Below are 20,841 nucleotides of genomic sequence, written 5' to 3'. Positions count from 1 at the left end.
CCAAATTGATAGAAATATTGAGTTGGCAACTAAGTAATTGCCGATTTGTTCAATAAAATAAAAATTTTTTTTACTTGGAACGAAGTTTAATCTGTAATGTATTTTCCATTTTGTTCGATGACCTTTTGCCATCTCTCCGACAACTTGAAAATTCCACACTCGTAGAAAGTCTGATCCTTTTCGGCCAAAAACTGAGTTAAGTGAGATTTTACAGCGTCGTCGTCATTCAAAGTTTTACCACGAAGGGAGTTGTCCAGGGATCGAAATAAGTGGTAATCCGATGGCGCGAGATCAGGGCTATATGGTGGGTGTAACATCAATTCCCAAGCAATATCCATCAATTTTTGCCGAGTGGACAAAGACGTGCGCGGCCTAGCATTGTCAAGGTAGAAAATGACACCTTTACGATTGTCCAATTCTGGTCACTTTTCCTTGACCGCTGCATTCAATTTGTTCAGTTGCTAACATTCACGGATAATAAAAAATAACAATAATAATAATTTTATAATATAACATTTACGGATATCATAAAAATGGGAGTGAGAGATATCTATAACTGAAAGCGGCAATTACTTAGTTGCCAATTCAATATTTCGGACTCACAGCATTTCCATTTTATGTGACAAAGTGCATTTTATGCGTACGAAATTGAGTCTTCCGGCGACTCGTGTAACAGTTAGGCTCTTAACAATTTTTTCAATCTGAACTTTCTTAACACTATGCCGTTCGGTGGCACCACGCTGGTGACATGCAAAAACTATCTGTTGTATGCAGGTGATACCACTTTGGTGCCATTTTAAAAAACTGATTTTATAATATAATTAATTAATTAATTTTATAATATAACATTTACGGATATCATAAAAATGGGAGTGAAAGACATCTATAACTGAAATCGGCAATTACTTAGTTGCCAACCCAATATATATAATTTAAAACAAATGTAAATATCTAAAATTTTGTATTATTACCATCGTCAGTTCAAACTGTGATCCCCGTCGCAATTAACATATCAAACATGGCTATACACTGTAACTTATCTATTGCAGATGATATTTCAACATTATATGTATCACGTAAAAGAAAATTCATCGTGGCGCCACGGGCAATTTCTGTAAAACCGGCGTGGCATTCAACGTGTTAAGTATTTAGTTCATTTTCTTGAAAAATATAGTGGACAAAAAAATGATGCTTGGAAGCGAGTCAAGCGAGATCCTGGAAAAAAAGTATTCAATATTTTAATCAAAATTTTCCATTTTATCGATGATATTTTTTCCCCCGCGATAATTTATTGCTTCGTCGTATACAATTTTATGTAATCTTACTCGTACATATTTGTATACATTTCTCTATATCATTCGATAGAAATTAAATTTTCTGCTTTCATAAACTCGGCGTCTCTATTCTACCGTCGATTCACACGAAAGTATTCGAACGCTTACGTTTCTAACATTCAATTGATAAAATGTATGTGTTAAACTGAAGCATTTGATATAATATGACACATATAACAAGGGATGGGTCTTGAGACTGCGTAAGCAAAATTAGAAAATAATTCAACAATATATAGCGTTTTTACGGTACATTTATTCTAAACACGTAACAGAAATGGCTCACAAAAGTATTCGAACGAAACAATTAATAGTTATTTAAACTGAACAACTAAAGGTTTTAATAGGAAGTTGATTCACCTTTTGCTTTCATAACAGCCCTAAGTCTGTTTTCCATTGAGTGGACCAACTTAGAAGTAACATTTGCATCTATCGATTGTCATATTTCAATAATATTTCGTTTTAACGCTTCTTTCGAAGCAATAACCGTATTTCTTAATCGTCTTTCTACTTCATCCCATAAATGTTCAATGGGGTTTAAATCGGGACTTTGCGGTGGATGTGGCACCACGTGTGGAACATTATACAATACCCATTCTTTGACTATTTTAGCGGTATGCTTCGGATCATTGTCAGACCGAAACCAATAATCGCTAGGTAAATTCAATTTTGATACACTGCTTTTTAAATTTTCCTGCAAAATTTTTAAGTATTTCGTTTCGTCCAATATTCCATCGATGAACACAAGGTTTCCCACTCCACTAGATGCCATGCAGCCCCAAACAAATATAGATCCACCATTATGTTTTATATCCGGTCGTAGATTTCGCGGTTCTAATTCTGTGTTCTTTTTCCTCCAAACACTTTTACATCCATCGCTACCAAAAACGTTAAATTTACTCTCATCAAAGAATAGTAATAATATAAGATAAAGTAATAATATAGAATAGATATAGTAATATAATATAGAATAGTAATACTCTCGTCTCAGAATGAATTATTTTCATAAATAAATCTTTCGGCGAATTTTAAACGTACAATTTTATGTTCCTTGCTAATAAATGGCTTTCTTCTTGGAACACACAGAATTAGAACCGCGAAATCTACGACGAAACGTAAGCGTTCGAATACTTTCGTGTATGAGTGTATGTATTTTTCTGCTAAATGCCAACTTTTCTGATGCTTGATGCCCGAGCGTAGCGAATGGAGTAATATGATACCCGAATGTTTATATTTCTTGTCTGTCGTCTGCTGCCTCGCTCGCTCACGGTCACTTTCGCAGATCGCGCGGAAAGCGAACGGCGAGAATTGTAGCACAGTTAGAAGAACGAGATAGTGTCAACAGAACATCAGCTTAAAATCGGACGACACCGTCCGTCACCTCTGCAATTTCGCAGTTTTTAGCGATTCTCCGCTACTTTAAATTCGACCGCAATTCAACATTTCTGCCACTCGTTCGTTCGTATATACACACAGTGACTCCCGGTTAATATTCGGACAATTTCCACAGCGCAATAACTTTTTTAGAACTGGACTAAACGACTTGAATTTTTTTTTCGGATGATAGAGCGATCAGTCTATTGGACCATAACTCCTTTTTTACATTTTGCTATTGCTTAGAATGGCAAAAGGAAATAAAAACTCTCGTATTTTAACTTTTTTATCTGAACCTATAACGAAAATTTTTAAAATTTGTTTTGTAGATCTCGGTAAGTTGTATGCATGTCAAAAATGTCACCGAAATCGGTTGACCTTGATACGAGCTGTAAACTATTGAAGATCGCAAAAATCGTAGTTTTGTCCCGATTTTTGACACTTTCGACCAATAAGTGTGAGAAATTTGCAATTTTAACAATCTCTTAACGCTTGTAACTTCATTCTGCGCGAACCGATTTCGATGAAATTTTCAGCATGCGTATAACTTACCGAGATCTACAAAACGTATATTTTAAATTTTCGTTGCAGGCTCGGATAAAAAAGTTAAAAAAACAAGAGTCTTTTATTTTGTTTTGACACTACAAGTAATAGCAAAATCGTCACAAAGTAGTTTAGCCGTTGTGTTGTATACTAGCCCCTCTATCATCTAAAAAAAAATTCAAATCGTTTATTCCAGTTTTAAAAAAGTTATTTCGTTTTAAAAAGTGTCCGAATATTAACGGGAGTCACTGTACTTCTTCCAGAATTTCAATTATTCTTATCTTTAAATCTTCAAAGAAATATTTATGGCATGTCATTACGACCTGTTTCGACAACTGATTCTAAGCTGATGTTCTGTTGATGGTATCGTTCTTTCAACTGTGCTACAATTCTCGCCGTTAGGTTAATTATTCCAATAAAATGGAAAATTCTGTAAAATCAGCATCACAGTTAAAATAATCACGTGTACACGTAAAAACGTCCTAAAATATTAAGCACTGTGAATATAACATTGGATTCTGCTAAATACTTTTTTCCAGGAACTCGATCGGACAAATACTTTCCACCGAGCATCGTCTCTTTTGCCGACTATATTTTTCAAATAAACTAAAATCTTAATCATATGTCGCGTGCTTGTTCAGTGACCCACGAAAGTGTTCGTACACCTTCTAAAATGTAATAACTTTCTTAAAACACAACTAAATGACCTGAATTTTTTTTATATGATAGGACTAGTTTACCAGACGATGATTAAAATGCCTTTTTTCATTTTGCTATTACTTGGGATGACAGAAAAAGTAATAAAACTCTCATTTTTTAACTTTTTTATATGAGCTTATAACAACAATTTTTTAAACGTTTTTCATAGATCTCGGTTACTTATACGTGTACTGAAAATTTGATCAAAATCGGTTAACCCCAGAGTCGAGTTACAGGCGTCGAAAGATTTAAAAAACTGCAGATTTCTTCCAGTTTTTGATCAAAATCGTGATAAAACTGCGATTTTTGCCATCTTTAATTTGTTGTAACTCGTAACAACGTCAATCAATTTCGATAAAATTTTCAGCATGCATATAAATTACCGACTAAGTTGCCTACGAGAGGCATTTTTTAAATTTCGGTTATAGACTCAGATAATTAAAGTTAAAAAAAAAAACGAGAATTTTTTATTTTTTTTTATCATCCTACAGAATAGCAAAATTAAAAGGGGGTATTTTAGTCATCGACTGGTATACTAGTCTCGCAATCATCTAAAAAAAGTTCAAATCACTCAGTCCAGTTTTAAAAAGGTTATAGCGTTTTAAAAGATGTACAAACACTTTTGTGAAACACTGTATGTCCAACTTAAAGTCTTTTACATTCACATCGTAGTATTTTAGCTGCGAACGATCTCGTTTTTTTTACACCATTTCGTTAATGTAGCTTCTGGTCAAACACTTATTGCCAAGGGTTGTATAACTGTTATTTTTCGATTCTGGGTTTCAGTTATAAATTCATTTTATATGACAAATATATTTTATTACGTTTAGGAATCAAAAGTATTCATTCTACGATTGAAATAAAAAAAATAACATTTATAGAACTGATATACCTTATAATTGGACTGCGGATTTTATGCATTTATGATAAAAATGGGATGATTTCATTTGAATCAGTACAAAGAGATGCAGAGAATTTATAATTATCTACGCAGGGTGTCCGAGGTTTTAATGTTCAAACTTTGTTAGTGTATTCTATGGCACAAAGTAAGAAAAAAATGTTATGTAAACATAGGTCATATAGAGCTTTATGAAGAAGTTATAACAAAAATTCAAAATAGGAATAGTAATCAACTTGCTGTTACTGCGAGCATTGGCTTGAATAGATCAGCACATGCCGTGTGTTTATGTAAGCTGTGTTTATTAATACATTTCGAAATGTATTAATAACCATTGTTGACAATACATGATTGACATCGATCGAAGATTTTTTTTATTTTTTATTTTTTATTATATTATATTATATTATATATTATTATTAGTATTATTAGTATTATTATTAGTATTATAATATATTATAACTTCTTAATAAAGCTCTATATGACCTATGTTTACATAACATTTTTTTCATACTTTGTGCCATAGAATATACTGACAAAGTTTGACCATTAAAACCTGGGACACCCTGTATATTACTAATAACTCACTAAAGGTATTAAACAAGAAACGAAATTTCTATCTTGTTTCCGTTTGTTGCAATTTAAGGAGAATGTTTCTATTTTGCATAAAGATCCGTGGTCTACTTGTAACAGTAATAAAACTGGTGCACTCTATAACAGTTATGAGACATTTTCGGTTCTCTATAACTGTATCAAGAGCCCGAAGCCAGTATCACAGCTAGGCCGCGGTTTTTTGTGCGAAATAAAAATTTGCTGCAACGATCGCAAGAAACAGGGGCTAAATAAAAATGCATTATATCTCTTGAGTATTTCAGTATATTGAAAATAATATTATAACAATCCTGAATCCTTTTAATATTGTTTCCCGTTCCATCCACACATTTTTCGCAAAAATGCATAAAATCCGCGGTCTAATGCCGTTTTCGACCCCTGCCTGAAAGAAATATTCTGTTGAATTCCACGAGCCCGGACACCCTGATACACGAAGAGGACGATCCGTTGTCTTTAACACGCCCGCAGACTATTCTTCACAATTAAGTTCAAGGCTAAATCCCATGAAGAACGTACCCTCGAGTTCTGCGAGAGAGCGGAGCCTCTGTTCATACGCACAGGCCGTTGTGTGCGCGTTCTGTTCACGAATGATTCATGAGAAGGATGAAAAGTAAGACAAGCACCCTAAAAGAAAACGCGGGGTCCCGGGGCTTTCCGTCCCGTCTTGAATGCGCCGCTACCGAAGTTTAGCTCTGCAAATGGCATTTAGTATTTCATGGAGCACTTCAGCATTCGCTAACCGATCCTCCACGGCCGGGGAACGCATTCAGCCCTGCGACAATTTTCCTTCGATCTTTCAAAAGAACGCGGCTCAATTTCCTACGGGCGGCGCGACGCTGCGCGGCGCGGCGCGGTCGCTCATAAATCACGTTCCAGCTTGCTAAGTCAGCTTGTTCTGAAATTTCTTCGGGTGCATGCCATCGGAGAAAAAAACCCCGTGACCCGTGACTCTCGAAGTCTTTCATTCGAATCCACTTAACCCGTTAACCCACCATTCTTTCCGGCCTGCGCCAACCGTGAAATTTCGAATCGGTTTCTCACAACTAGTCCTCGTTAAACCCTCGTCCCGATCTTCAAGTTACATACATTATTTCTGTTCGCATTATTACTTTCGCTGCGCCTCGACAATTCTTTCCGACTAAGCTCCAAAAGTAGAGCGGTATGAGCGTTCGGATACTGGAACACTTAATGCAAACGCGATTAATGTAAATTGTCTTATAACCGTGCCAAGACTGAATTTATTTAAATTCCGTGTGATTTTTATCGAGAAATTTCTACGAGAAATATTTTTATAATATCAGGAATTGTAAAAGAAGAAATTAGAAACCAGTCATTTTGACTGATTTGGTGGTTCTAGCGTTAAAATACCAATGCCTAGTTTTTCTTGATTTATATAGTAAATCGTTCTGCATATGAGTTGCTTGGTTTGAGCCAATTATATAACTATATTAATATAATAATATAATTATATTATGTTATTATATTTATTATTTACTATTATTATTATTATATTTATTTATATTATATAATTATATTACATTATTATAATAATATAATTATATAATTGGCTATATATGCAGGGTGTCCCAAAAATGACTCGCAATCCGGAAATGGCGGGTTCCTCGGATCATTTGAAGCAGCTTCTTCCTTTACAAAAATGTTCTCCGAGGCACCGTTAACGAGTTATTAACGAAAAACAGTGACCAATAAGAATCGAGTACGGCTGACGCGGGCGGCCCAGCCAACCAGCGCACGAAGCCCAATTCCGCTCATTGGCTCGGTCGCCTCGCGCCAGCTGAGCTCGCCTCTCTTTGGTCACTGTTTTTCGTTAATAACTCGATAACGGTGTCTCGGAGAAAATTTTTGTAAAGGAAAAAGTTGCTTCAAATGGCCTGAGGAACCCGCCACTTTCGGATTGCGAGACATTTTTGGGACACTCTGTATACATATTTCTGAGCTCAAGGCCATTCAAAGGTCATGGTATGGTGGATCACTGAATTCATTTTTTCATCAGGCATAACAATATGGAGTTAAAAATACATAGTGCTATTTAAAAAAGTCCAGGTGAGCTTAGTTTTTTATTGAATAAAAATTTTTTTCGCAATTTTTATCAATGCACTTTATTCCCATCAAAGTACTGAATAACTTTTATTGGAGACATTTTTTTGTCAGATTGGCCTAAATGCCTCAAAAATCGTGGCGACCATTATGGTGAACACCCTGTATACACATATTGTGTCTGTATGCGCGCGCGCGTGCTTGTGATTTTGAGGTTCTACCGTATTTTTTATTGAAACAAAGTCAAAAGTTTTGAGAAAAGGTAGAAGCTACTTGCGATTAGGCTAATTTATGATTGTTTGCACTACCTAGGTGACAATAACACGGAACTAGAATATTCTTTTATGAATTATCTTATATTATCTTTATATTCTTTTATTATTATCTAAATAAATATTTTTGGATAATAGAGAATCCTAACATTGGAGGTCCAGATAATCGAAGTTCCATTCTGTTATCATTGAAACCAAGTTATAAAATTTTAAGAAAGTGAAGGGACTACTTGCGATTAGGCTAATTTATGATTGTTCCGATCCAAAATCTAAGGAAGACGATAAGACGGAGCTAGAAGATTCTTTTACTCTAGTGATAAACATGTTTGAATAATGAGAGAATTTTGGTACAATAGAACCTCGATTATCCGGATCAGTCTGGAATAGTTAATGTTCGGATAATGAAACGGTTGTTCAGTTGCAAGACTACCCGACATTTTGATTGACTTCTACAGTTAATTTGATCGCTGTTGATCGTTTTAGACTAAACTGTCTAAACATGTAGAATCGAATAATCGAGATTCCTACTGTATTAACCCTTAGAGCTCTATGGACGCATATATGCGGCCTAAGGCCGCATTTATGTGCTTTCTCTAAGTCATCGGCCTGGACTAAGGGCACATATATGCGTTTGTCGATTTTTTCAATCAATACGCAGTTATTTTCGTGTAAAATTAATACAGGGGCACTCGTTAGTAATTTGCCTTCCTTAGGTAGCGGTTGGGCAATATTAGGGTCATAAAAATCCCCGGGATTTTCCGAAACGGAAATCCCATTTTATGTCCCACTCTCTAACCAATTAGATTTCAAAATAATTACCTGCACTGGTCACCTTTTCGCGACTCAAAGCACTCAAAACGACTCAGTCAGCAGTATCGTCTTGTATAATTTATTACTATAATTTATTACTGTTTGCGCCTTGAATAGTCACTTCAGTGTGGCAAAAAAGTATTCCGCCCCCAGCGATGGTCAGCGATAGCCGCGCTCCGTCCCTACGAACCGTTTCGGCCAAGAGTATTCAGAGCTCAAAAGGTTAAATGTCCGGATAATCGAGATTCTGACTTTTCAGTTCCTTTGCACGCATTCTCGTTCGAACAAGCGATCTCCGAAAAAAAATTGATCGTGGTATGGAGAACGGAAGCAATATGGAAAGTTCAGACGCAGCTTCGAAGATCGGAGTTTGATGTCGATTTTGACATGGTCGAGACAAGAAATTTTCGAATGGCTGGCTTATCGCGCTCCGAGGCTCCGTGAACAAAGTTTTTCACACGTCACCGAAAACCTATTGTAACGCACGTGGCGGAATGTCAACAATTCCGGACAGTCTCGGGTCGATTGTAACAAAATTTTGCAAATGGCGCGCGCCCGTAGCCGCGTTTTATTGCGAAGTTGCTTGTGTACCGGCATTTTTATTACATTCCAGTGTGACACAGTTACGTGATGCCGAGTATTCCATCGAACAGTTCAACAGTTTTCCAATACATACGAAACGCGTGCCGGAAGCGGAACTTTATTAAACGGATCCTGAGCTTTAACTAACAGAAAAATGTGTATGAAATTTTTTTTATTTCAAACGAACACGGTCTTCCCGCAACGGTAAATAAATATCGGCGAAAATATTTTTCGTTATTTTGAATTTTCGTCCATGCCGATGCGTCCGATTTCATTTCATTTTTATCTCGTCGATGCTGATCGTGCAAATTCGCAACTTTCACGAGATAAATAGCAAATTTTAAATCAATTAAAAGTCGATAAACTATTAACCGAATACTATTACCGAGACTAACGTTTCGAGAAAAAATGAACACGTTCCAATAATATTAATCGCGTCGATTATTAATTAATTTGAACATTAGTTGCATTAAACGCTATGAACTCGTAGATTTCCAAGTTTATCTTGTCACGTACAATTATGCACACTTTCTTAGATACACGAGAAACATGGCCCTGACTCATGCATGTCGTGATTAGATAAGAACTCGTTTGATATGCGACGTGCAAAAATTTGATTTATGTTTCTAGAGCTGTTCCTCTGCCACTGTACAGCCAGTAAACACATCAGAAAAAAGAACCAGAAATTAAGTTTCATCGCCACAATTGTAATTTGTTGTTTACGTTGTGATTTCAAGCAGAATTATACAGCAAAACGCTGTCCAATTTATTCCTCGCTTATTTGTATAATTTCCATTTATCTGTTACGCTTATTTAATTGGTTATTTGCACTACAATTCAAAGATGAATCTATTATATATTATATATTAAAGATGAATCAATTATATTCATCATTCAAAGATGAATCTATTACATATTATTATTATTATCTATTATTATATTATATATATATATTATTATATTAAATCTATTATATATTAGACTGAATTTATTTAGACACCCTACCATTTTTATTGTAATGTTTGCTCGAATTAAGAAATTTATTCGATCATTTCCCACGAAAGTAGCTCCATAGTACCAAAAATTGTTTAAACAAAAAAATGTGGAACCGTTCATTTTGACCGTCATGGTAGGTTTAGTGTTAAGTTCAAGAACTGAAGTGCAGGTGCGAAAGCATAAACACGCACCTGCATTTATTAACATAATTACTTCCCACGCTCTCCTCGAGCAAGCTACGTGGAAATCGTGCGAAATTGGATATGACGTTAGAACATCAATTTCAACCACTGAGGACAAACGGACAAGGGTCTCTGACCACCGAACGACAGCTCAGAAATTCATACCCTGAACGAAATACCCCAACCAAAACCTGGAACGTTCGTATAGGAAAAGATCGGTCGAAGCACTGGACGTTTGTAAAAAAGAAAAAGAAAAGAAAAAAGAGGAAAGAGTGGCAACAGAAAAATTCGTATGAGCATCACGCGGAGATCAAGTTCCCCGCAGCGGAGACTCACACTTTTCCCCTAGTTTCGCGTACTTACTCATCCATTCGCCCCTTTCGAGTCAACATCTATATGTCATCGTTCGCACACGCGGTGCACGCATACGCGCGCGTGCGTACACAAACGCCCCGCGGTGATAGGGCGACGATACTGTCGTGTGCACGCGCACACACGAGCGGCGGGGACATGTGTACGCACACGCAGGACGTATCTGTCAAAGCATATTTTTCTTACCATCGTAAAACAGTTCCTTACATCCTATTTCATCGTTCTGTCGGCGAGTTTCCCTGACGTTTCGACACTTTCCATCTCTCCCGCTCTCTTTCTCCCTCTCTCATTCTCTATCTTTCTCTCTCGTTCGCACTCTCTATCGCTCTCATTTACTTCTATCACACGAAAATAAAAAACTCGACGCAACGTGCGCCGCCGTCTCGTTCGCTCTCTCTCGCTCTCTCTCTCTCTCTCTCTCTCTCTCTCTCTCTCTCTCTCTCTCTCTCTCTCTCCTTCTTTCTTTCGTGGCTATATTACTCACTTGCCGATAATCTCGCAGAGCTCGTAAACCTCGTCGAAGAGAACCTCGTCGTCCGCCATAGTGGCGACGAGGAGGTCGAGTAAGTCGACCGAGCGAGGGGTCTGAACGCGCCAAAAGGCGCGTCGGAGCTATGCGAATTCGTAATAATTCGGAAGACGTGCAGGTGTACGCGTATTCCTCTTCTCCTGCGATCTGGGCCGACGTCGTGGTTTCGGTGTGGTGCCGTGTGGAATACGCGGCGGCGTGAACGTAGCCGCGTATCGTGGATTCACGGCCGCCTCTCCTTCTCCCACTCTCTAAACTCCGGCGACGGACGGGTGTTCTCTCCCTCTTTCTCTCTCTCTCTCTCTCTCTCTCTCCGTTTCTCTATATTTCTCTCTCTCTCTCTCCTATCCTCTCTATATCTCTTTCTCTCTCGATCCCGCAACAACGATGAATTTGTTTTCCTCTACGCACACGTTACGCACATACACCACATCCTCTTATATGTACACAGCCGCGGAGATAATACACCCGTGTAGCACGCCCGGACTGTCGTCGTCGCACTGGCACTCGAATCGGTGTGGACACGAGTTCGCGGCCGTATTATAACCAAGCAGCATCGAGCGGACCCGTTGAACGTGGAAAATCCCAGCCGTGGATGACCGAGAATAGTGTAGGTTGCCGAATACACAACGACGACGATGATCGACACCGCCTTTCGAGGCCCTGCTCGGTCGTCCCGCTTGCCTGGTTTCTCGCCGGCAAAGCCAGCGCACGCAACCAACCGACAAGAATATACGTTCTACGTAGTACGGCCGTTTGCACAATATCGCTCGTGTGTGTCCCGTGTGTTCTCGTGGGCCACGATGGGAAACCGGATCGGGCCGAATCGGTTGCCTCGTCGAAACGGTCGGCCGTACGATTGACAAGGACCGACCAGCTTTGGATGCGGCCAGACGGACACCGATGCCCTCTGCACACGCTCTCCCCGTCTGTCAAACGCTGGAGCAGTAGATTCACTCGCTCCGAAGCAAGACTGGTTGCATAAAACGCGGCGAGCGACTGCGCCGACCGACAGCTCCACCTCCGCGCCCCGCCGACGATCCCGAACACTTCGGGGGAGCGGGCGTGGCGCCGCTTCGCGTGCAACCTTTGCCTTCGCCGCTGATTTTGATGCACTATATACCCCTCGATCCGTCGTCGTTCGTTTGCGCAACGTTCGCGGCGAGCGCAATCAACGCTACCATCGTGCGCGCGGTTCGTGCTTTTTCACGGAACACCGACGTCGCGAACTTTCGACACGTACCGACGTGTTCTTCGACTCTGACGATAACTTGCAGAGTTATCCACCGCGTTTCGTTTTTATGCGAGGAATCATTTTGGCGGTCCTGACATCTCTTGTGGACATATACCGAGATTCGTACAGGGCCAATGCACGCAGCGACGAAACGATGAAACCGGCATACAAAGTTACCGACAGTTGATCTTGACCGATAGTTTAAGCTTTTACGTACGTATATTGTTAAGATACAGTTATATTGTTAACAGTTATATTGTTAAGATAAGTCTGTATATTGTAAATCGATGTGAAGACAAAAGAAGTGTGAAACAATGCATATGAAGACGATTATTTGATTCAAACGATGCCGAGTGAGCTACTAGAGTAAGTCACTATAGTGGCGCGTCGTTCAGAGAGATGATATCCGCGAAAGCCACTATGGTGGCGCGTCGTTCAGAAAGATATCCGCGGAAGCCACTATAGTGGCGCGTCGTGCCTAAAAGGTTAAGCTTTCTGCCACCACAGCTAATTAGCGTTATACGGGCCACGGAACAGAGCTTCGAGATTTTGCCATAAGAGCCGCCACTTGTCAGTAATTACGCTATTTTTCAAACATTTAAATTAGATTTTATGACATTAGAGTGTTACGGCAGAAAAAATTCGTTAATTATATCGTTCATTCTGCTTTTCGTTCTTGACCGACGTCTTCTGCGAATTTTCTTCGGTGATTACCGGTTTAGTGACTACCGATTTTGCGACCGACTTTAGCTGATTCTTGTAATGTATATCTTGCGCTCGATCTTTGTATTTATCCTTGATGTCTGGCCACAGCCTCTGCAATAGAGCTAGGGCATTAAAATTGTTCGATAAATGAATTCGTGTGAAGTTTTCTTGTCATCGTAAACTTTAAGAATCTTGTCTACTTTAATTGTAAAAGCTGCGCAAGTGTTTCACACGCAGGAAGATACTATAGAAAGTATGTACACACAACACTGTATTTGTCAATATCGTTCTAAGCATCTAAATAATAAATCAGAAAAGATCTGTTCCAGGTGAATATAATTTGAGGTGTGAACGAAAGACGTACTCCTTTATTGATCGATACAAAGATCCCTTCGCACACTTCATCGAAGACTCTTTCAAAGAATATAGAGGAAATGACCATGGTGAGAACATAAGTGGACGTTCGCTTGAAAATATATCGGTAGAGAAACTTCGAAGCCATCGTTAGGCCACGATCACTTTTACCGACACAAAGTTATCTACAAAAATTCGATCCTTCAATAACCCGAACAAAGTTACTTAGTACCTCTTCAAGTTCATGTCAATAGACTCTCCTCCTTAGCGTCACGCATCACTTGTCCATATAACGTCTATTACTCTCGAGCGTTTGGCGAGATGATAAAGGGTTTATACAATAAAATGTTCTTTTACAATGTAATATTCTTTCAATAATATACTTCGTAAAAAATTATATGTACATACTGATAGAAATAATAATTATATATATATATTATACACTAATAAAGGATTCCGAAAACATTTGGTAATCTGCAGATCTGACACACTCAGTGTCAGGTGGAAAGTGCCTTTCTTTCTATTATCGCACATTATCGGATATAACAGATTAACCATTCTGACAAATGGAAAATAGTTCGGTCAGAAATACTAATTACCGTTCTCATCGGCTATGCCGAGATTCCGCATTTCCGAGATCTGCGGTGTTTGCAACACTTTACGCGACAATCTAATCATTCCACTGACCGGGTCTCGTCCGAAATATTTCACTTGTATCTCTTGACCGACCTCGAGACCTAGTACAGAAGGATGGTGAATTCTACGCTGGTCCAGCTGCGAATTGGGCAACAACGTCGGTTGCATTTTAGGGTACAATGTGATCATGACCCCGGTGTCACGAATTTCGGTGATCTTAGCCGTGTAAATATCACCAAACATTAATACCGGCTCAGCCTCTTTCGTAAGAATTTGGTTGATCATCTCTTTCGCTTCGGTCATCGCGGCTTTATTAGGCGCGAACAGAGAATACGTGTCCTCGTCTTGCGGATTTATCTGTAAAAGCAAACGATAACGATCCATCATCGACCGACAACGAAATCGGATTCGTTTGGATTTCAAGAACCTACTTGCACGCCAGTCTCTGTGAAGATTTTCTTCACGTTATAGCCTCCAGGCCCAAGGAACTTCGCTCTCTGAAATATGGGCACTTGAAAAGTTTCGAAAATCGGTTTATTTTCCGTTTTACCCTCACGGGGAGATGATATCACTTTGTTCATGGTTTGAATTATTTTACTTTTTGCAATGCTTGCACTGTGAATACTCTCCATTATCACTTTCAAAGGCAAACCTGGTACTTTAACATCGAGTTGCAACGCGGTAAATCCTTTTTTCGTTCCAGCTATCTTAAAATCCATATCACCTAAATAGTCCTCTATACCCTGCAATCAACGGAATTGAACATTACTGTCTTCTCCACCTACTTCGTGCTTGTATTTCAATGAAGATGTAGCTACTAATATATCCGTTAATATCCTATAATCGCCTATATCGTTCTGGTCGCTGTCGAGGGGCTTTGATATCAATCCAATCGCTACGCCGGCAACTGGAGACGATATTGGCACGCCTGCGTCCATTAACGCCATACTGCCACCACACACAGAAGCCATCGATGAAGAACCTGTACATAATCAGATTATAGCTTTATACACTTACCGTTTACACTTAGCTTATAACTTACCGTTTGACTCTAACACTTCGCTTGTAAGCCTTATAGCGAAAGGGTAATCTTTTGGTATGACTGCTTTCAAACCTTTCTCTGCTAACGCTCCGTGACCTATTTCTCTACGGTTAAATCCAGTAACCCTTCCGGTATTGTTAGTTGCATATGGTGGAAACTCATAATGTAGGAAAAAATTCTTGTCTTTGATACCACTGTAAGTTTAAAAAACATTATAGTCTCTTGTGTTGCAGAAATGTTTTTTTTTTTTTTAATGAATTGGAATACAGAATACCTAACCAGTGACGAAATTGCATCCATCTTAAGGGCGTTTTCTACAGAGTCAAGAGTGACAGTACACATAACTTGAGTCTGTCCTCTTTGAAAGAATGCAGAACCATGAAGTGGTTCAAACATACCTACTTCACACTTTATATCTCTCAAATCATTCCATTTGCGACCGTCGCATCTGAAACCATCGAATTACTTAAAACTCCTGATCAATGATTAATTATTACCTGTTCACGTTACCTTTTATTATTTTCAAACATTAGAGATCTAAATACGTCTCTAACAAGCGTGTTAAACGCAGTTCCAGCAGCTGCGGCAACTTCTGAATTATCTTTTGCCAACTGATTTAACATTCTCATTCTTAAACATTGAATAGCATTATCCCGTGAAATTTTGTCGTGTGTATAGTGGTTAAAGATTTCATGTAGCTCACATTCTGAAAATGTTTTCACAGGCTCCATCATAACATTAGTTTCTTCCTCTGGAATTTTAGCCTTAGCCTTAGGTTTGACTATTTTATTTTGCAACCGCAATATAGTTTGTATAATTAGCTGACATTCTTTGGCTGCCAAACGTACAGCTTTCCGGAGATCTGGCTCAAAAATCTCGTTCGCTGTACCTTCCATCATGAGAATTAAATTTTTGGAGGTGGATGTTACAATAAGATTTAGTATACTATCTTGAAGATTACGCCTCGTAGGATTAATTACAAACTCATTGTCAATTAGACCAATTCTTACAGCTCCTACAGGTCCGTTCCATGGGACGTCAGAGATGCTTAAAGTGGCTGATACGGCATTGATCGCCAATACTACAGGATCATTGATTCCATCAGCAGCCAATAAATTGCATACTATTTGGGTTTCATAACAATATCTTTTGTCGAACAGTGGACGTATAGATCTATCTATCACTCTGCTCGCAAGAATTTCACTTTCTGAGGTACCTATTTCTCTACGAAAATAATTCGTTGGTATACGACCAATCGCAGCAGCTTTCTGCCGATAATCCACTGTTAATGGAGTGATTTCACTTTTGCTTTCTTCATCTTTTCGAACTACAGTGGTCATAACCGAGGTACCATCGCATGTTGCGATCACGTTTCCGCTCGCGAATCGAGCATACTTTCCAGTCAGAAAGTTGATTGTTTTTCTGCAATAAAATGGTAGAAATCGAAAACATTGTAAATGAAAACTTTTCTCGAATCATCAGTGTACACTAACCTAACTTAGTTTAATAAACATGTGACTTTCTTACTTATCTGATAATTGTATTTCCGTATACTGTTCCGTGGATTCTGATGGCTTAACTTTACTATAAATGTTTTCATTTCTGCTACATGTACTCGCTCGTAAACAAAGTAAACTTTTGTTCTTTAACAATCCGCTGTGCCTCAGTAATACCATCTTCACGTGATACAGAAATTTGTTTTCAACATTCTCATGATAGCCATCAGTCACAAACAAAAGATTCTATGGCAGAAGTTCATTCAATTTGTCCACAGACTATGAAATCGCTGTATGAAATATGCCGCGTCTGTTAATTGGGAATCCTCTAGGAAGGGATCGGAGATAAGATTTTGATCTAAATCGGAAATACAAACAAGATACTTTGAAAGGTACATGAAAGGTACTTTTCCTCACTTCTTTTTTCCGTCTAATTTGACCGGTTTATTTGAGTCTTGACAGTTGACCTGAAACAGTTACTTCGTTAAATTATTTGTATTTTCCATACAATTAATTCAATTTCAATCATTAAATTATTCTCTCATAAACAATACATATGTATATCATGTAATCCGTAATTTGTACTTTTTGTATAATTTCAATATTTGTTGAAAATTAGTCATTTTTCCTTCTCAATTATTAATCTAAAAACAGTATTTAGAAGCAACAAATTATAAATTACTTTAAAATGAAAAGTGCTTTTACGCAGAACAATTTGAAATATACCTTAATTTCAGTCACTCTCGCTATAGATCGATATAGCGTCGCATAAGTCGCATTGTCCGATCAATCCGATTCCATCCTAGAGGATCCCTCTCTCATCTAATGATTTACACACAGGAAAATTCAATATATACATAATCAATAAACAGTTGAATGGCAATATTTAAGGACCCTCTACAATTACATGTTGTACAGAACACTATAATTTATGATGATTAAAATGTGATAAATGTTGCTTATTTAACAAGAATTGTGCAGTTTGTGGCGTAACCAAAATATATGCTTCGTGAATAATGATTCGACTATTGCACTTGTGTTCGAGAATTTCCAATGCTAACACACGAAGGTTTCATAACAGCAGTTGTGTGCTATACGTTTGGGAACCATATAAACAAGATTATCCAATAAAATATGATGTGGTAGAGAAACCAAAAAAGTTGAGCGTGCTAGGAAGGCTTAAAGCAGGTTGTAATGCTCTCAAAAGAGAGGGTTCTTTATTTCTGAAAGAAATGCGAGACGTTTTCAGAGTTCATCCAACTATGATAGTACCAGAAGTAGAAGATGTAATTTGGAAGTTTGATGGAACCAAAGAATGTCGGAATCAGTGGGTCCTAAGCTGTGACAGCGATTATAATGAAGGTTACTCGACTGCTAAGTAAGTATCCAATGCGTAAACATAAATCAAGTTGTAAAAAATTATTTATATATGTTCAATTCTTTTTTCAGGCTAGAGTTTACAAATTCCGGTACTGGGCTGTTTCATGGTCATATAAGTACACGTATACCTAAGGATGGTAAAATCGGGAGAGCTGGTTATTGTAACATAATGACCGTACCAAAGACTAAATCATTTTATAGAAAATCTATGTATGATTTCTCTTGTTACAATACTTTGGTTTTAAGAGTTAGAGGAGATGGAAGATGTTATATGTTAAACGTGTTACAAAGAGGACATTTGGATTTAACACGCGATTTTTGTTACCATTATTTAATGTACACCTCAGGCGGTCCTTATTGGCAGCATGTTAAAATACCATTTGCAAAACTTGTATTTGCCATAAAAGGTGGGGTACAAATTCATCAGAAGCCGATGCCAACAGCACTGGTAACGAATTTCGGAATCACGCTCGGCGATAAGATTGATGGGCCTTTTCAATTAGAAATTGATTATATCGCAGTATGTTACGATCCGTCTGTATTAGAGACATGTGCATATGAAATGGTTGATATCAGAGAGGCTTAACTATTGTAAATAGAATAGATTTATAGAGACAGTAAGAGTGTATTTCTTGTGCTCAGGAATAAATCATACATAATGTACCTAGCGAGACGACTTCGTATCCGTCTTTTTGCCTAGTAACTTGTACGTATTTTTCGATAATAAGTAGCTTATACCACCTGCTAACGTTGTTAATGCTGTGATGTAACACAATCCTACCAAAACCGGGTGATTTACAAAATGAAATATAGGAGCGGCCAGAGTTCCGGCAACAAAGGACAATTGAATGCCTGTGTTAATTTTACTTATGTATGTCGGTGCTAACTGTACAGTTGCGTGTGTGAGATCGAAATACCTCACTAAGGTTTTCTGAAACATATCAATGAACGGATAAGAGAACTTTTAAACTAATGCTCTCCCTGTTCCATATTACAGTATACGTTCCATTTCAATTTTATACTAGAATTTGCAGGTATAGCCAGTTGCTTACCCAGATAGATTTATATTTATATAAATTAATTCTATAATATGGCACAGAGAAAATGTTTCTTCGTGGCATACATACTGGTGGAGGTAAGGAGCGATATCTAATGTAAGAAGCAGCAGAAACCAAGGCAACATCCCTCACAATAACAAGACACGTTAGAGGAATGGGAACCAATCCAACCCAGGCCAGCGATAGGAACAATGTGCCCACAAGCAATTTATCTGCGGCTGGATCTAAAATACTTCCAAGCTTTGAAGCTTGGGACGTCCATGTACGCGCAATCCATCCATCTGCCATATCACTGAATCCTGCAATTATTAAAAGCCACAATGCTACCTGTAATATAAGTGAAGAGATATTAGTACGACCGAGTTACAATGATATTTTAGATGTTATTACGTGTTACCTGGTAATCCTGGGACAAAATTAAATAACTCAAATAAGGTGATGTTACAATTCTACCCACACAAAGAAAGTTCGGTATTGTCCAAATGTTCTCCTTTTCTATAATTGCCTCTACTTTTCGTTTGGTCTGTTTAATGTCTTGGAATATTTGCGACCTTAATGCTTTTCTCCTAGCAGTTCGTTCATTTTTTGATACACAATTTTTATGGTTGTTACTGATTCCAGTCGAATAGACGCTTGCACGATAGGTTAGATATTGCTTCAAACATTTCTCTAACAAATATTTATTCAAAGTTGCGGACTGCTTGAAACGTAATATGGTACAATAGCTCATAACCATTTTCCTGTTCTTGAAACGGTATAAAGAGAAAAGAAATAATAATAAATGTCGTTGTTTTGTGGTGCAATATCAAACTCATTATTTAATTTGAAATCTCACATTTCACAACATAGAAAAATTGTGTGCTATGTACCTACAACATGAAACACGGGTGACTTAGAAGAATTCGACCGTACAGATATGTTTCGACAAAAATTTCAAGTCCTCTGAATCGTCTTTAACCTTTTTAATCACTAAAATTAAAAGAATTCGTCAGGAGCAGCATTTTATTCCTGTATGTTTATTTAATTAGATAGCATTTTCACGAACGTCCGATACAATCTAATAGATGTACAAAGTTTTCCTCGAGTGCGTTTCACTCGACATTGAATTAACTGAAATCTTTCGTGAGAGGTTACGTTAACCAATAACAAATAACGCATGTATATGCAGCTTACCCCTATAAATATATACATTGTTGAGTCTCATAACGCGATAAAATCAATTCGAAATTGTTGCCTTTATACATAACCATAATAACTCTAATTACAAGATCGATACAACAATTTTATTGATAATTTTACTAAGTATGTTTTAAATTAAGGGACGTGATTATCTATAACTCCTACAAGAGAACCGAACAATATGGCAGGATAAATGCAATACCTATAGTATAAAATAACGGGAGTTACGCTCATCGAGAATAGAATTAACTGCGACGCCGTGGAATAAAATTATCGATCCTATTTCGATCAACATTTTAATCGTTTCGCAACCGAAGAAGAATCAACAAAACAGTCGCTATCATAAGATATTTACATATATTAATATTTTTCGAATACACAAGTGAAGATGCGTTAATAAAATATCGATTATCGATAACGTAAACCATCGTTTTTCGATATTCATGCCTCGACTCCTATGTGAAAATAACAATTTTGAAAGAATAATACTCCTGCGTTT

The 20,841-nt window shown here is 37.8% G+C and overlaps 4 protein-coding genes and 1 long non-coding RNA gene across 18 annotated transcripts in view; 2 read left to right on the top strand and 3 right to left on the bottom strand.

Moving 5' to 3' along the window:
- Positions 1-12,216, bottom strand: part of CASK (peripheral plasma membrane protein CASK) — a 599,783-nt gene extending 587,567 nt beyond the window's left edge. For 3 of the 8 annotated variants that reach the window (XM_076526056.1, XM_076526057.1, XM_076526055.1), the window contains exon 1: positions 11,214-12,216. In XM_076526056.1, coding sequence (XP_076382171.1) covers positions 11,214-11,272 — 59 coding nt within the window. In that variant the 5' untranslated portion in view covers positions 11,273-12,216. The remainder of the gene's footprint in view (positions 1-11,213) is intronic. The other 5 variants (XM_076526059.1, XM_076526058.1, XM_033478107.2 and 2 more) reach the window with 3 other exon arrangements.
- Positions 12,217-12,417: 201 nt separating this feature from the next.
- LOC117224944 (uncharacterized) lies at positions 12,418-14,016 on the top strand. The gene is made up of 2 exons (XR_004491375.2): positions 12,418-13,450; positions 13,516-14,016. It is a non-coding gene; the product is annotated as an uncharacterized LOC117224944 (long non-coding RNA).
- On the bottom strand, positions 13,916-17,589 carry PNPase (polyribonucleotide nucleotidyltransferase 1). 2 transcript variants are annotated; one of them, XM_033478164.2, is made up of 9 exons: positions 17,452-17,589; positions 17,103-17,192; positions 16,757-17,015; positions 15,740-16,651; positions 15,504-15,677; positions 15,230-15,423; positions 15,006-15,169; positions 14,619-14,930; positions 13,916-14,544 (listed from the first exon to the last, which is right to left on the bottom strand). In XM_033478164.2, exons 3-9 carry the CDS (start codon positions 16,903-16,905, stop codon positions 14,143-14,145), a joined length of 2,307 nt encoding a protein of 768 aa, XP_033334055.2. In that variant the 5' UTR covers positions 16,906-17,015; positions 17,103-17,192; positions 17,452-17,589; the 3' UTR covers positions 13,916-14,142. The 2 variants fall into 2 exon arrangements, with proteins under 2 accessions (XP_033334055.2, XP_033334057.2); XM_033478166.2 differs by having other exon boundaries at positions 16,757-17,053; positions 17,143-17,192.
- A 1-nt stretch (position 17,590) lies between these two features.
- On the top strand, positions 17,591-18,773 carry CIA30 (complex I intermediate-associated protein 30). The gene is made up of 2 exons (XM_033478169.2): positions 17,591-18,103; positions 18,175-18,773. The coding sequence occupies exons 1-2, from the start codon at positions 17,742-17,744 to the stop codon at positions 18,689-18,691; spliced, it is 879 nt and encodes a 292-aa protein (XP_033334060.2). The 5' UTR covers positions 17,591-17,741; the 3' UTR covers positions 18,692-18,773.
- On the bottom strand, positions 18,711-20,531 carry CLS (cardiolipin synthase). Of its 6 annotated transcripts, none has more exons than XM_033478171.2 (5): positions 20,337-20,531; positions 20,033-20,132; positions 19,561-19,908; positions 19,233-19,490; positions 18,711-19,036 (listed from the first exon to the last, which is right to left on the bottom strand). In XM_033478171.2, exons 3-5 carry the CDS (start codon positions 19,897-19,899, stop codon positions 18,770-18,772), a joined length of 864 nt encoding a protein of 287 aa, XP_033334062.2. In that variant the 5' UTR covers positions 19,900-19,908; positions 20,033-20,132; positions 20,337-20,531; the 3' UTR covers positions 18,711-18,769. The 6 variants fall into 6 exon arrangements, with proteins under 6 accessions (XP_033334062.2, XP_076382185.1, XP_033334065.2 ...); XM_076526070.1 differs by having other exon boundaries at positions 20,037-20,132; XM_033478174.2 differs by lacking the exon at positions 20,337-20,531 and having other exon boundaries at positions 19,621-19,908; positions 20,033-20,320.
- Positions 20,532-20,841: the final 310 nt, after the last annotated feature.

The sequence above is a fragment of the Megalopta genalis genome, chromosome 13 (assembly GCF_051020955.1).
Source record: "Megalopta genalis isolate 19385.01 chromosome 13, iyMegGena1_principal, whole genome shotgun sequence".
NCBI classification, from domain to species: Eukaryota; Metazoa; Arthropoda; class Insecta; order Hymenoptera; family Halictidae; genus Megalopta; species Megalopta genalis.
This window is presented reverse-complemented; position numbering and strand designations above follow the sequence as displayed.